This window comes from Corylus avellana, chromosome ca7 (genome assembly GCF_901000735.1).
Source record: "Corylus avellana chromosome ca7, CavTom2PMs-1.0".
In the NCBI taxonomy this organism is placed as follows: domain Eukaryota; kingdom Viridiplantae; phylum Streptophyta; class Magnoliopsida; order Fagales; family Betulaceae; genus Corylus; species Corylus avellana.
Window position 1 is genome coordinate 3,133,373 of NC_081547.1, and position 14,608 is coordinate 3,147,980.

Here is a 14,608-nt window from a genome sequence, read left to right on the forward strand (position 1 = left end):
TACACTTTACCCCCCCCCAAAGGTTAGGGTGATTTTCAATTCGACCTCTAATGTTTCAATTTTTGCAATGCACTCCCCAAAACTTCAAATTTGTTTTTTCAATTCGACCAATGTTATTCAAAAACTTGCATTTACCTTGGAAAAGCAAAGAGATTTTTGGAAAATAAATCTTCTTTTCTTGGGTCAAGGGTTTTGCAGAGAGAATCCAAAGAAAAATAATTTTATTTTTGGGCTCGAATGTGAGAGAAGGGTGAGTTTCCGGCTCAGAAGATTGGGAGTGTTTGGCAAACCTTTGTTACTGTGTATACATCATTTTTTCAAAAAAATTCAAAACTTTATACAACATTAATCATTTTTCAGTTACAGCTACACTAACCAAGGCAAGCTTGATGTAAGGGCTGCTTTTTGTGAATAAATTGCTGTTAAAGGTTGGGCCTTTGGACTGCATTTGGGCCTTGGAATGCATTTGTGTTTAAATAGTGAGTTAATTACCCTTTTACTATTAGGTTTTCACCTCTTTTTTTTTTTTTTTCAAATTCTACCACACATCTTAGTACCTCCGTCACATTCTGTTACATGTCACATACAAATGCCACGTGTCCTAATTTTTTTTTTAAAAAAAAAAATCAAAAAATTATTGGGCGGCCCCAGCCACCCCATTTTGGCCAATGGACCCCTTGGGGCCGAGGTGTTTGAAAATTAAATTTAAGCAATTGATAACTCAAAGATAAATTTGAAATGTAACACACAAAGATTGTAAAATTAGATTGTTGTGGGAAGTCTTGAGTAAAGATATAGGCAGATAATGACAGATCTATTTGATTCATGTCCATAGTGAAATATTGAGACTAACATGTCCAAGCAAATGACATTGAGTTGCCCCCATCATCAATTCTTGAGGTGCAATTTGATTGGCTATATGTACAACAATCATCTTAATTAATCCAAATAAGCAAACAACAACAACAGCCCAGCCCAGTCATCATCATTGGGCCTGGCCCATACCATCAACGGACACGTTTTTAAGCACTGATGACCATCTCAACGGCGCTTTCAAAAGCCCAGTAAGGCTTGCTTGGGTTCTGGCTATTCTTCACGGGATAAGAGGCCTCCATTGCAATTCCACACTTGCCGGTAAATGCGTCTGCCACGTTTCGCTGGATCTTGATGTATCCACTCTCCCCCCAGTTGCTTCCCCACGAGTTCCTCACAAGCCAATAGTCAACGCCGTTCTCTGTGCCGTACCCAACAGCAGCGACACCATGGTCTAGGGCTGACCCACATTCGCCGGTGAAGACACCCTGAAATTTTTGAAAGGAAACAAATAAGTAAATGCACAATTATGCTAATTCACAACAAAATTAATGGACCACTCATAGAAGTCGGCTTACTGAGTCGTAGAGCTGCAGAGCCCTGCCGCCGGCTTCAATAGCAACACTCACGGGCTGATGTGCCACAGCCTTCTTCAAAGCGTTCTCATCGAAGGCAGGAACATCCTCGTAACTATCAATGCTGACAACCTTAGCATTCTTCTGCAATAATCCAAGACCAAAAATATAAATTATAAAAGAATTCCAAGAAACCCCGAAAAAATAATTCATCAGTGACTTAGAAATACTGACCCTAACGGTGTCGCATTTGGTGTCAACGCCTAGATAAGGGTAGTCTGATTCAGAGTCCATGCCTCCGTTGTCGATGATGAACTGGAAGGCGTAGTCCATGAGACCTCCATTGCAGCCGGCGTTGTAGTCTCTGTCACAGTCCACAAGTTCTTGTTCCGATAGAGAGATTAGCTCGCCTGTCACTATTTTGTTTACGCCTTCCACTGCCGCCACCGTTGAGAATGCCCAGCAACTTCCTGCTCACCCACAACAAACACCCCCCATATCATATAATAATCACAAAAATAAAAGTAAGAAAAACTGAAACTCGGACTTTCGGCCCGACCTGACGTTTGCGTATTTAATTCGTTACCCCCATTTTCACGTGACCAAAAGTTTTAACGTATAGTCCATATCGAACAGTCCACTTCCGGTCACCAATAAATTAGTCTTAAACAATCTACCAGTCCACTCTATACCACCCACCCACATGCCACAAGTCCTAATTCAATACTTTGACGGTCTTTATCAGAATAATAATAAAATTAACCTGAACAAAATAGAATTACTAGGGTAATTACCGAAATTACCAAACATCCTTACATCAAATTTAAATGCAATTTATTAATCTTATAAGAAGGTCAGTTTGGTCAATCTGATGATGTGATCTACCATGATCGAGGAAATTAAAAATTTGATTACCACAACTTCCTTGATCCTTGATCGGATTAACAGCACCGGTCGTCCTCCAATCGACGGTCAACGGCAACTTCTCGCCGGCCCTGAAAGCGTAGCGGCGGCTGGGGTTCTTGGACTTCATGACCCTCCGCTTAGGGTCAGTCCTGGTGCCCAAGTAGATGGCGCGGTACTCCTCGTTGCTCAAATCAGCAAATCTGTTCAACCCAGTCTTGTATGTGCGGTTTTGGGCGTTGTGGTCGTCGATGAACCTCAGATTATCCTTGAAGATCTCGAACCTCCGCTCGTGCTCTCCCAGGTCGTTGTAGGCTTTCCCGTGCTTGGCCAGCCACGAGTTGTAGATGCCCATCACCTCGGCGTCGCTCCGCCAGGCTGGTTGGTCGTGGTGGTTGTTGTAGCCGATGATGGACATATCGGAGGCCGATGATGAAGCAAAGAAGAGGAAGAGAAGGGTGAAGATGGCCGTCGCCATGGTTGCCATGTTTGAAGGAGATGGCTTGTGTGCTCTCAAGAGAAAGGGAAAAGAAAAAGGGAAGGAAGTGGTGGACTGTTTGTTGAAGGGGCCGGAGGAGTCGAGTTTATATAGAAAATGAATTGCTTATCAAAAAGGGTAAAAGAAAAAAAAGAAAAAAAATTATTTGGTCTAATATTCAGGATTGGTTCATGGATGTTGCAATTTGCAAGGAAAATAATGAAGAGAGAGAGAGAGGGCCGAACTGGTGCACCATGTTGGCTCGTGGCCTATGGAAGACTGGTAGTTGCGAGCAGTTTAAACACACAGAGGCCCCAATAATGGGGAACTGGGGGGGGCTCCGGGGGATTGACAACCGTTTTTTTAGGCGAATGAGATAATGCCACGTGGGAAGAGTTTGCTTAGAACAGAGGTAAGGGTGATCCAAAACCCGTCAGAGAACTAGAACTCCGTGCCACTGTTATGGCCACCGAAAGCAAAAAGGGAAGGTCCATCAGTGCGCATGAGATAAGCCACAGATTACAATGGCAAAAAGGGCAGGCCAATTGGAATGAAATTGTATCAAGAGAATCGTAGATGGCTTATTCTGCTTTTCTTTCAAATGGGTTATATGGGTCTAGTAATTTACCTGAACTTTCCTTAGTCCTGAAGTTGCCAATTCCTCTCCCAATTTTTACTTTATAATTTGATTTTTACCAAAAAAACATGTTGGTGTCAGTTTCGGAAATTTCCTTCCTTATTGGTTTGCACAAGAATTGGTCTCTGCTAGTGCTATCCACAATCCTTACACTTCATCAGCCAATAGCCTTTCGACAGGTCATTTTCGTCCTAGTTATATTTGAAGGTTAGATCCAACTAACAGTCAGTATGGTCACCCACCAAATCCATCTCAAGCCAGTAGGCCACTCTCCGCCCATCCAGTGCCACCTCCTTAATTCCACACCAAAAAAGAAAAAAAAAAAACCCAGCAAGTTACCTATATCCTCTCTATCTCACTCTTGGGATAGAAATAATCTTCAGCTTCACTTTATTTATGACATAATGACTTCTTGAAGAGGGTTTTCCATTATTTTCAGGAATAGAAACGTGTCCATGAAGAACTATTTTATGATCTATATATATATATATGTTGCTATTTGATGAATATGTTTCATAGCATCATGTATATCAGTATATCTTTAAACGCAATAAAATAAAGTTTAAACCATGAAACAATTCTATTCATTTCACTTGAAAAAAAAAAAAAAAAAAAAGATAATCCTGTTCCGAGCCTCACTTGCCCCACATGTTCTGCTATCTGTCCAAACAGATGAAACTCTCTCCTACGTACCCATACTTCTGCGGCTCTGCCCCACTATCACACTGTAATAGAACGACAATATTGCATTGCATGAGATCCATTTAGCATTAATGTTTTTTGTTACATTCTACATAAATGCTTCCTCGGGATTGATTGGCTGAGACTGGAGAGGTTGTGTGAAACATGGGGCACTGCCGCACCAGGTTTGAGCCACTCTCTTAAATTGGCCACTGTACGCATTTGCCCTCATGCACCCAATTCCATTCCAGGGAAAAGGATCTCTCCATTTCAAATTGTTCTCTATTTTTTTTAGTTAATGCAATTAGAAAGATAAAATTGTCCAAATTTTTTTTAGGTTAAAATTTTTAGACAACACTACCCTTCTAAATGCACTAACCGAAAGAAATGAAAGAGATTTGAAATGGAGAGAATCCATTTCCATTCCATTCCAGAGCTGCAAGTTTTTATTTCATCTCAAATAATTTATTTTGCAACCGTTTTTGGACCTGGAAACTCACGCCCATTGTAAGGCAAGGCCCGAAATAAAGTCCACACGCACGTCACGCCCACGAAAAACGCACTTCAATAAACAAAATAAGCTTTCTTAAACTCAGCCCACCCACATACGAGACAGAGAGAGTAATGGTCATCAGAGCAATTTCGGCTCGTTTGTGGAGAATTCGGTTGGATAACAGTTTGCCTGCTTATGTTGTAAAAGCACAAATGCAAAGGATGATCTTTTGCAATGAATGAAGGCTTTATTACATTTGGTATCGTATCTAAGAAACACAACTGAGCGCAACTCTATGATTCCTATTTAGAAGATTCTGTATAAAATTTGAAGCCTAGTGGATGGATACAAGCTTTCTGCAAGGCATGAGACGCATCCAGCATCCAGTGAAACTACCACCAACTCTTTCATGAGACCAGAATATCAATCACCCCAACAAAAAAATAAATGAAGAAAAAAAAAATTGCGAAAACTTAAGTGGAATTCAAATTGAATTGCGTGACTGGCTCAACTATAACCGGTGCCTTCCCTTCCCATATGTACCCGTGAAACGACTTGCCTTTCTGCTTTATCAATCAAATTGTGATTCTGAAGGCCACTGGTTCCAAATTCACACGCGCATTATATTATCTCAGATGATGTCCCAGGCTAATCTTTCAGTTTTCAGAATGCCTCCCAGGAAGCTGCAGCTCTACTGTTTTTGGGTCGTGCTTTCTCTTACTTCGAGAACTGCGTTTAGATCTAGATGTTTGAGTCTTTGATGAATGCTTCAAAGTGTGTTCTTGAACACCAGTCACCGCTTTCTCATTAGATGGGAGTTCAGGAGGAGCATCCGGCCAGGGCGTACGTTTCGATGGGACGGTAATCTCCAAAGGAGGGTCAATTATCCATCTGTATAAAACAAGTACAAAATTCAGTGCATGTTATGCATGCTGGAAAACTTATCAAGTCAATAGAAATTGGAAAAGAAAATTCATATCCAATTACAGCCCGTTTGACATGCATATTATGCCACACTAAAAGCAGTATATACAATGAGAATCAGAATTGAAGGCTTTCATTTGTTCATATCACAGAACCAAACATTGAGAATATAATGGATCAGGATGACCAAAATGTTGAAAATTTTTGACATGTACACCACTTCTGACTTTTAGATTAACCAACTTTCAAAGAAACAAGATGGGCAGAGACACCCAGAAGTCAAACAACTGAGGAATGATAATAATATTGCATATGGAAGCATCAAAGGCTAGAGAAGTATGAAGCTCTATATACACAATATAAGTTACGAGAAGCCTTTAGTTCCTGTGTCCAAGTAGCATATCACCTCATGCGGGAGGTCTTAAAGTCCTCCTAGAACACGCAAGAATTAGGAGGAAGTGGAATGTGTAATCAGTAATGTGTTTGCTTATGGTTGAGCTTATCCTAAATATAGTGACGACAAAAAAGAAAGAAATTTTAAAAGGGTTTTTAGAAAACTAATGGAAATAGAACGAATACATTGTACCACAAAATTTGAGTACAATAAGAGGACACTGGACATCATCACCACAAGTCAAGTAACTACCATCTATTGAAATTTCACACGCTACTTCTTCATTAACCACCAAATTTCAGATTCAGAATATCACTCTAAGTATACTAACTAGCCACAAAACTGCATAATTTATATGGAAAAACCTCAGGATCAAGCTCTTTTACAAATGAAGGATTAACTAGTCCTATATCTTCAATTTTTTAACAGAATGACCAAAAAGGGAATAAAATTGACAACCTTGTACCCAGTTCTTCAAAAGAAAAAGCGATTAAATGCACCAATGTTAGCCTCTCCATGCCCTCTTCTAACATCTGCTCTATGGTAGATATTGAATCTGTGAGCTGGATGATGTTTAAAAGTCATCATCTTAAAAAAATAGTGGTTCTGGAAAGCATTACCAGGCCACATGGATCATAATTTATGTCATATAAGCGACTCCTAGTAAAAGACACGTTTAAACCACCCCACTCCTGGACCCACATCTCCAGCTGAAATACTTGATCATCCTTTGTGGCACATGCATGCTTAGATGCAGCTGAAAGTAATAGGACGGCCTTAAAGTCACCCATAACAAGAATGGATATGACATAGTCTCTTGCATCTGACATGATAGGACAGGTGGGGGCTCAACTAAACCAATCCACTAGACAGTGATAAAGTAATTCTTCATGCAGAAGGATTGTCCAATGAAATTAATGAACAGGCTCACTGGTACATAATCCTCAAAAAGCTTACATCAGGCAATAGTAGTTACCAATCAACTAAAAATAAGCATTCACGACCAAAGGGGTTGGCTTAGTGGCAAAGCTACCATGAGGTATGATGAGGGGATGATATGGGTTGGGTTATTGCTCAAACCAGGGGCGGAACTAGGATTTGAGCTGTGGGGGGACGAATTTTTTTTTTTTTTTTTTGATGGACGGACTTATATAAATACAAAAGCATATATATATATAATCTCTTTATGTGTGTTTGTGTATTTATATAAAATAAAAGCATAGAAGTCTTGCATCTAATCTCATGCCATCACAAATACACAATAATATAAATAACTAGCAAAATAGCTTAGGGAAAAAACAAAAAAACTAGCAAAATAAACTAAACACGATTTATAAGGTCCAAGAGAAATGGTACCTTTGAGTGTGAACTCTTTTTCCTAACAATCCCCATAAGCCCCAAATAACAAGAAGAGAAATGCCAAGAGTCAAGTCAAACAATGGTGCAATCATAAATGATTAAACCATCTAATTTGTGATGTCAAAACAAATATTGTAAACCTAAATGACGACAAATAACCATTCACCAAACTGATTGTTGGTTAGAAGCTACTCAAAGAACCCAAACCATTTAACTTTTTCTTTCACATATTCAATCAAAGTCCTAAATCAAATTGAGTTTTTAGTTTGAAGCGAACTAGAATATAGAGGGAAACTAAATGAATTGGGTATTTTAGATTTTTTATATTGAAACTTGAAAGTGGGGGCAAAGTTAAAAAAATAAATAAAAGGGAACACAAATATATATTTTTTTGGGGGGAGCGAAACTATAAAAAATAATTAAAATGGACACAGATATTGTTTTCTGGGAGCAAAACTAAAAAAAAATAAAATAAAATAAAAAAGGGGACAAATATTATTTTGGGGGAACAAAAATATCATCTTGGGGGGACAAATTTATAAAATGGGTAAAATTTTAAGGCAATTTAAGAAAAATTGTAAAGATTTTGGGGGGACATTCGTCCACCCACCCCAAGCTGCAGGTTCGCCCCTGGCTCAAACCATCTTGAAGGAGAGCTTGTACGTCCCTAATGTCGCAGGCTCGTCTAAATTTGTAAAGATTAAGGCTTTGTCAAGACTTCTATATAGGGTTCGTTCAGTGTTATGTCAGGATTAAGGCAATATCAAGACTTGATTCATTGTGGGGACTTGACATATTACCAGAAGTACACGTAACCAACTAAAAAGGCAAACTACTAAGTAAATAGTTTTAAAAAGAAAGAAAGAAATACAAATATAAGTGACACGGGGAAGGTTAAAAGTAAGGTAATTTAGTTTCTGCTTCAATGTATCAGGTCTAGTGGGTAAACTCATGGTCAAGAAAAGATGTGAGGTACAACAGCCTTAAGAATTTGATACGGAGGGGATGTCTTGCAAAGGAAAGTAGTGGGATGGCATTACAGGTTCTAACATGATGGGGAATTGATAGAACAGAATAGTGAGGCTTTTAAATGCTGTATACAGGTCCTTTTAATAGTCATGTGCATAGTGAATCATAGAAGATGAAGATTAAACATGACATGTCACGACAGTCACGTGGGCCTAAACTCCTTGCAGCTAGGGATCTTCAACTCCTGACAAATAAGATTAATACCCAAGTGAAACAGTACATTCTCTTCTATTAGACAGGTGGACACAGCTGATGCATCATTACAACTGATATACCAATCATCAACATGGAGCAGTGCTCAACATATAAAACAAGGTAATGTTACAAGCAAAAATCTGTCAACAGAAAAAACTATATGAGATGCACATCTCAAGAGGTTTATGACTAGCATTGTGAGGGGTAAAACATATAACAATCATTACATTCAAATAACCCTATGAGCAGAACTAGTAGAACACCACAAGTTCAGCCCAACATTCCATTCTCAATAAGATGAGGCAATTGGAAAAGGTTGAGCACTAGCAGACTGCATTTAGTACACTTGGTTTTAAAAATATAAGCGAATAAAACTTATATTGTGTCACTTAAACTGTAATTTCTGCAGATTGGAGGAACTTTGAGGCACAAAAGCATCTAGTGCTTAATTCTCATTCCATAGTCTGTCCCGAACCAGTACATTCTTTTGGTAATGTCTACTTTCCAAAAAATTTAAGGGAGGTGCTTCGAATAATAATTAATATGGGGTTGTCAATCAGCTTGAATCCGCTTGATCTCTAAAATTAGGCACTAGATTCCCTTTGACTAGTTCTGATTTCAACTTATACAGAGATCAATAAAGAAGCCATTTACTGAAAGATCAGCCTGATCTTATCAGTTCAATGACTCAAAGCATTAGGGAGAATGGTTTTCAACGGTCAGTTAAAGAGACAATTCCTACATGCACAACATGTGTGACAGCAGCCAAGCATATCACAACCATCAGTGATGAAACGTATTTTTAACACCATGAAAAGGAACCAAAACATCTGAAATGACTTTGCACGGCTACGTTTATACTTAACAAAGTAGATATTTCGAAAAGGAAACATATTTTTGTCAGAATCATTGAGATGTTTAATAGTAATAGCAAAAGATAGAGAACTCACCCAGGAGGAAATTTGCTATCAGCACGAGCTTCAACCCGGAGCCACCAGAGCATGATTTGCCGTCCACAGCTTCCAAGTGGCTCCACCAAAGAAACGTCCTTCAGTAGAGATAATGGAGTCTCTACATCCTCATCCGCGTGATCTAATGTATCAAGGTCCTTAACCCACTCTGGCCTGTCTTCAGCATCCTTCCAAAGCAACTGGGAATTCAACACAAACCCAGCCCACTCGAGCTTCCTGGGCAACACAATCTCCCTGTCACCAATGTAAGTAGCACTCTTCCCCACATACGGAAGAGAATTAAAGGTGTGCCAACCAACCAACTGATTAGACGAGTTACACGCAGGACCTTGGACAGGCACTGCCCGGTTCTCCTCATCCTCTTTCGGAATCACAGATGCTGATGATTCTTCGCCCGTTTGACTCGAATGAGCAAGTATCCCAACCGAAAGAGCACCGACCCATTTGACATTCTGAATCTCATCAAAGAGCTCCATACTATGCATATTACTATCGTCCGCAAACATCACAATCCCATCCAGCTTCTTTTCTCTCACAATTCTGCTCCATCAACAGACCCACTGTATCAAATTCATATTCTAACAACAACAACAACCTAAATCCTCTACTCCATATTTACAAGAAAGGGAGAAAACGAAGCAATTTGGTCAAGCTTAAGTTGATTTCTTAGTCTTTCATAGTAGAGAATGTAGTGAGTATCCGAATTTTCTAGCTCAATTTTGTCAGTAACCATACAGAAACTAAAAGCAAAACATAAAATATACTCGCCTCAAAGCATGAAGCCGCATCCGAGCCTCCAAACGGTGCCGTTCCGCCCACAAATTCGGCATCCGTTGACGGAACCCGACGTGGAAAGTCCGCAACCCCGACTTGGCGATGATCGAAGCAGTCTCGTTGGTGGCCCCGCCGGCCTCCACCACGATCCACACGAGATCGTACGGCACGTTCATGAGCGAGTGCATCACGCCGGTCAAGTGCAGCGCCTGGAACGTCCGTACATAGGTCGGAGTCACCACTATCACAGTCCTAGGGTGCTTGACCCCGAACTGGAGCCTCTGCTCTTTCTGGACCCGCTCGATGATCCGGTGAGCCTGCATGACCTCCACCGGGTTCGGGTGCGGCCACGGCCGGATTCGGATCCCGTGCCGTCCGACCACGACCCGGCTGTTCGGGCTCGCGGTGATTCCGGCCGTTCTGTTCGCCGCCGGCAGCTCGATATTCGTGGAGGCCGGAGTGGAGTATAAGGTGAGGGTTTGGGCGAGCTCGGAGGCGGAGCGAAACGGCGCAGTGTAGATGTTGGCTGCAGGGGAGGAGAAGAGGAGAAAGAAGACGAGGCGCGAGAAGCGGAAGCCGAGGACGAGGCTGATGAGGCAGCAGAGGCCGTGGAGGATCAGCCAGAAGATCGCTGACGCGGACTTGATCGAGCCGTCCGATGAAGAATCCAACGGCCCCGAAGACGCCCTGAAGCTACTGCTCCGCTTGTTCGCGTAGCTCTGCTGCCACGCCGAGAACTTCATTTCGTCACTCCGCGTCTCTCTGTGTTTCTGTGTGTGTGGAGGTGTGTGCTATTTGTTGAGTTTGTTTGAAGTTGGGTTTGATTTGGTTGGGGGAGGTTGGGTGGTGGTGGTGGTGGAAGGAGTGGTTGTTTAATTAATCAGAGATTTCTTTGGGTTTACGAATCAATCACTGTGCTTAATTGTTGTCTTCTCAATTTTTTCTTTGTTTCTTACTTCTTACAACAACAAACAGTGAGGTCGGAGAGAGAGACAACGAGAGAGAGAGAGAGAGAAGCCCATAATCTAGGGGTTGGGTGGACCCAGGTGGGCTCGATTTCGGACAGTGAAGCTTGGTGGGAAAGACTTTTGGATTCGAGGAGGAACTTTGGAGTGTTTTTACTCATACGCTTTTGGTGTACAACCTATTCTCTGCTTTTTAATCAAGTGGTTTTTTGACCATTTTTACTGGGATAGTCAAAAGCATAATCACTCCTCTTATGACAAAGCGACAGAGAAAGATTTAAGTCAACGACCCCTGTAAGAGCGGGTCTTTCGGAGAGCTCAGTGGTGATCTTTGTACGTAGCGTGTCTCAATTCTAGAATTTGTTTCCTTTTCCATCGGTTTCTTGGCAACCAAACATATCCAAAATAAAATGCTGACACTCAAAGCAACGTAGACTGGAGACAAATTGATTTTTGAGAGATACCCCAATTGGTGAAATTCAACGACATCCAACCTGCTGATGCTAATTGAAACTGGTTAATGCTGATTGTTGAGACATTTGCCAGTAAAAAGATATAAATAATAGAAGTCAAAGGCATAAATGTAACGGTAATGAACAGTAACAACAACAACAACGTTGAAGGTTTTCGATATTGCATTCAAAGACTAGAAGAAAAGGACAATTATTTAATGAGCTAAAAAAAAAGTCATTATTGCAAATTAACAAAAGTTCTGCTCCGGCAGGAACCAAACACCGCCGTAGAAAGTAGAGTATGAAACAGGACATTGGTTTGGTGGGTGGGTGGGTGCTTGATTAGCATGCATCACCTGCATTTGTTTGTTTTCTTTGGAGGGAAGCAATCGGACACGTTGCATTTCTATTTAATCATTGGGAATCTCAAAGGATATAATTTTCTTTTAAATTAATTTGATTTCAAACTCAACTCATTAGCGTGTGTCACATGTTTGGAATATATTTGATTTTTATATGCATTTAAAAAAACAAAATACATAAGAAAATTAAAAACATATATGAGAAATGAGAATTGATTAGGTTTTAAATACATGTTAATTTAATAAACCATTTTACTTCAATCAAGTTTGATGAATCAATGTTGAAATAAAACATCGTAAGATAAATCAAATAAGATCTTGTAATATCTTCTAACAAATCCCAAAAAAGTATTTCTTTTGATTTGAGAGGCTACGTGAAAAATGTGTTTAAGGAAAAATGTGACATTTCAATTGTCTTGTGACTGATTGATGATGATTGGGAACCAAACCAAAAGGAACAAATGTGGTTGGGAGGTTCAAACTCGTCAAAGTATCTATCTACTTTGAAGAATATTAGACATATAATGAACTAAATAGAAAATTTTGTATTGACAAAATATATATTAAAAATAATAAATCTTTTTTTTTTGGTGGGCAAGTATAATAATAAATCGTTACTGTGCTATTTTGGACTACTACGCTATTGGAACCTTAGTGTTAATCAATCAATGAGATTTTCAACTGCAATTATGATTATAATTTCTTTTTCTAATTTTTTTTTTAGCTCCTGGGCCGCATACTTAAACCAATAAAAAATGAATCCAGCCAATAGAATGGTTATCAGAGATTTGAGCCCAGCCCAATAATATTTGGTGCGCTAACAGATCCTAGTTCCGCAGATGAGTGAACCACTGCAACAATTCATTGTGTCAATTTTAGATTTGAGGAAGGAAAACCTCTTCAAAGTTTGGGCTGGGCATGGCCTGGGACTTCTGGGTCATGAAAATATACCCACCATAGTCAAGCCCAGACGAACTAGTTATAGACCAACTACTTTTTTTTTTTATTTTTTTATTTTATATTCAATATGGTGAAAAAGGTTACTAAGGGATCGTAAAATAAAAGAGGGGTAGGCACCCTAACAACAAAGTTCAAGCAATTAAGACAATACCAAAAGAAATACAAACGCAAACAGTAGGCAATGGATCTATTAATAGTCCTAGAGGAACCAGAAACGATCTGGACCTCTCCAAGAGCTGCACAAGGCGATAGCAAATGGCAAGGGGGCACAGTGAGGAACTCCATGAGGTAATGACAACAACCAACGTGAAGTGGTTGTCATGAGGACAGTATTGCCGAGGACCAAAAGGACACTACTGGAAAACGACGAGCCAAAGTCTCCAAAGATGCATCAAACCACATCAGGACAAGTTATAGACCAACTATTTAACTAAGAGTAATGTTCACTAAAAATAAAATAAAAAAACTCAGAGTAATACTAGAGACTACTTTTTTCACATTGCTACTCAGAGTCCCAAGACTCCCCAACAAACCATGGGACTAGTCTTTGCTCAAAAGAAAATAAAAATCTAAAGGTTAATTGAAATTGTTCCATCAATATTATGAGATAAAAATATAATTTTTAGTATTATTTAACTAATTACAAATTAGACATAAGAGTAATACTATATATTATACTTTGCTGATGTAGTACTGCCTATCAACCTTTGTTAAAAAATAATAATTATAATGTCTGATTGACAATACCACATGTCACTCAATCACTGGAATAGAAATGTAATTTTTAGTAAAGTAATATTATATATTACACTTTTAGTTGACTTTGATGATGTTATATTATCAATTAATCATTTGATCAGTCCTATGAATTTTTTAAAAATTTTCCTTAAATTAAAGATAGCTACTATGGGTATTACACTTTTGCTATAAATCTTTTTACAAATTTATGTGACAGTTAATAATTGAAGCAATAACTAAGCAAACAAAAATTTACTTGTCAATTTAATTAATTAAAAATTAATTTATCTATCAACTACACGTACTTCATTTTGCCAACTGTTTATATGAAAATCGTAATAAAAACATTCACCTACATTATACCCCCTACATATTTTCTTAATCCATGAAAGTAGTTGGAACCAAAAATATATAATTTTTAATTATTGCAATCTTTGAATTGTGAGATTCTTCTCCCTCTCGCATTACATAGAAAAGAATCAAGATTAGACAGCACTCAAGAAAGAAAGAAAAAAAAAAAAAGTGCGAGTCAAAGTGGGTTTTGATTAGGCAATGCGATAGAATGAAGAGCAAAAGATCCGACAAATTGGCACAATCAGATTTTCTGTGTAAACCCAACTACCATGTTTGATATTGTCTGTTAATTAGAATAGATTTAGCACCACCACATCAATAGTCAAGTCTTCTTTGTTAATCCGACGGTGAATGTTGGAATGTCGATCATCCCCAAACTTGTCAAATGGGTTTTCAGACACACCTCTTGTCAACGTTACTGTATTCGAGTTTGGGCTTGTTTACTGTTTTTTTTTTTTTTTTTTGTTCACTATATTTTCTTTTTCCCAAAAAATAAATGGTAAAAATTGCCTATAATGAAAAATATTTGGAGTTCTCCCATAATCATGTAA

At 39.1% G+C, this 14,608-nt stretch overlaps 2 protein-coding genes across 2 annotated transcripts; both read right to left on the minus strand.

Moving 5' to 3' along the window:
• Positions 1-795: 795 nt before the first annotated feature.
• LOC132186101 (cysteine proteinase mucunain) lies at positions 796-2,902 on the minus strand. Its single transcript, XM_059599907.1, has 4 exons — positions 2,304-2,902; positions 1,623-1,858; positions 1,392-1,532; positions 796-1,301 (listed from the first exon to the last, which is right to left on the minus strand). Exons 1-4 carry the CDS (start codon positions 2,776-2,778, stop codon positions 1,023-1,025), a joined length of 1,131 nt encoding a protein of 376 aa, XP_059455890.1. The 5' UTR covers positions 2,779-2,902; the 3' UTR covers positions 796-1,022.
• A 1,889-nt stretch (positions 2,903-4,791) lies between these two features.
• On the minus strand, positions 4,792-11,225 carry LOC132188406 (probable beta-1,4-xylosyltransferase IRX14H). Its single transcript, XM_059602848.1, has 3 exons — positions 10,221-11,225; positions 9,432-9,992; positions 4,792-5,471 (listed from the first exon to the last, which is right to left on the minus strand). The coding sequence occupies exons 1-3, from the start codon at positions 10,967-10,969 to the stop codon at positions 5,237-5,239; spliced, it is 1,545 nt and encodes a 514-aa protein (XP_059458831.1). The 5' UTR covers positions 10,970-11,225; the 3' UTR covers positions 4,792-5,236.
• Positions 11,226-14,608: the final 3,383 nt, after the last annotated feature.

What these genes read in the sequence shown, in the direction of transcription:
- LOC132188406 (XM_059602848.1), bottom strand. Translation starts at nt 10,969, where the DNA reads ATGAAGTTCTCGGCGTGGCAGCAGAGCTACGCGAACAAGCGGAGCAGT. An exon ending in ATGCGGCTTCATGCTTTGAG is followed by an intron (nt 9,993 to 10,220) that starts GCGAGTATATTT and finishes TTGATGGAGCAG; the next exon opens with AATTGTGAGAGAAAAGAAGC. An exon ending in GATAGCAAATTTCCTCCTGG is followed by an intron (nt 5,472 to 9,431) that starts GTGAGTTCTCTA and finishes TGTTTTATACAG; the next exon opens with ATGGATAATTGACCCTCCTT.
- LOC132186101 (XM_059599907.1), bottom strand. Translation starts at nt 2,778, where the DNA reads ATGGCAACCATGGCGACGGCCATCTTCACCCTTCTCTTCCTCTTCTTT. An exon ending in CCAAATGCGACACCGTTAGG is followed by an intron (nt 1,533 to 1,622) that starts GTCAGTATTTCT and finishes GGATTATTGCAG; the next exon opens with AAGAATGCTAAGGTTGTCAG. An exon ending in CTCTGCAGCTCTACGACTCA is followed by an intron (nt 1,302 to 1,391) that starts GTAAGCCGACTT and finishes CAAAAATTTCAG; the next exon opens with GGTGTCTTCACCGGCGAATG.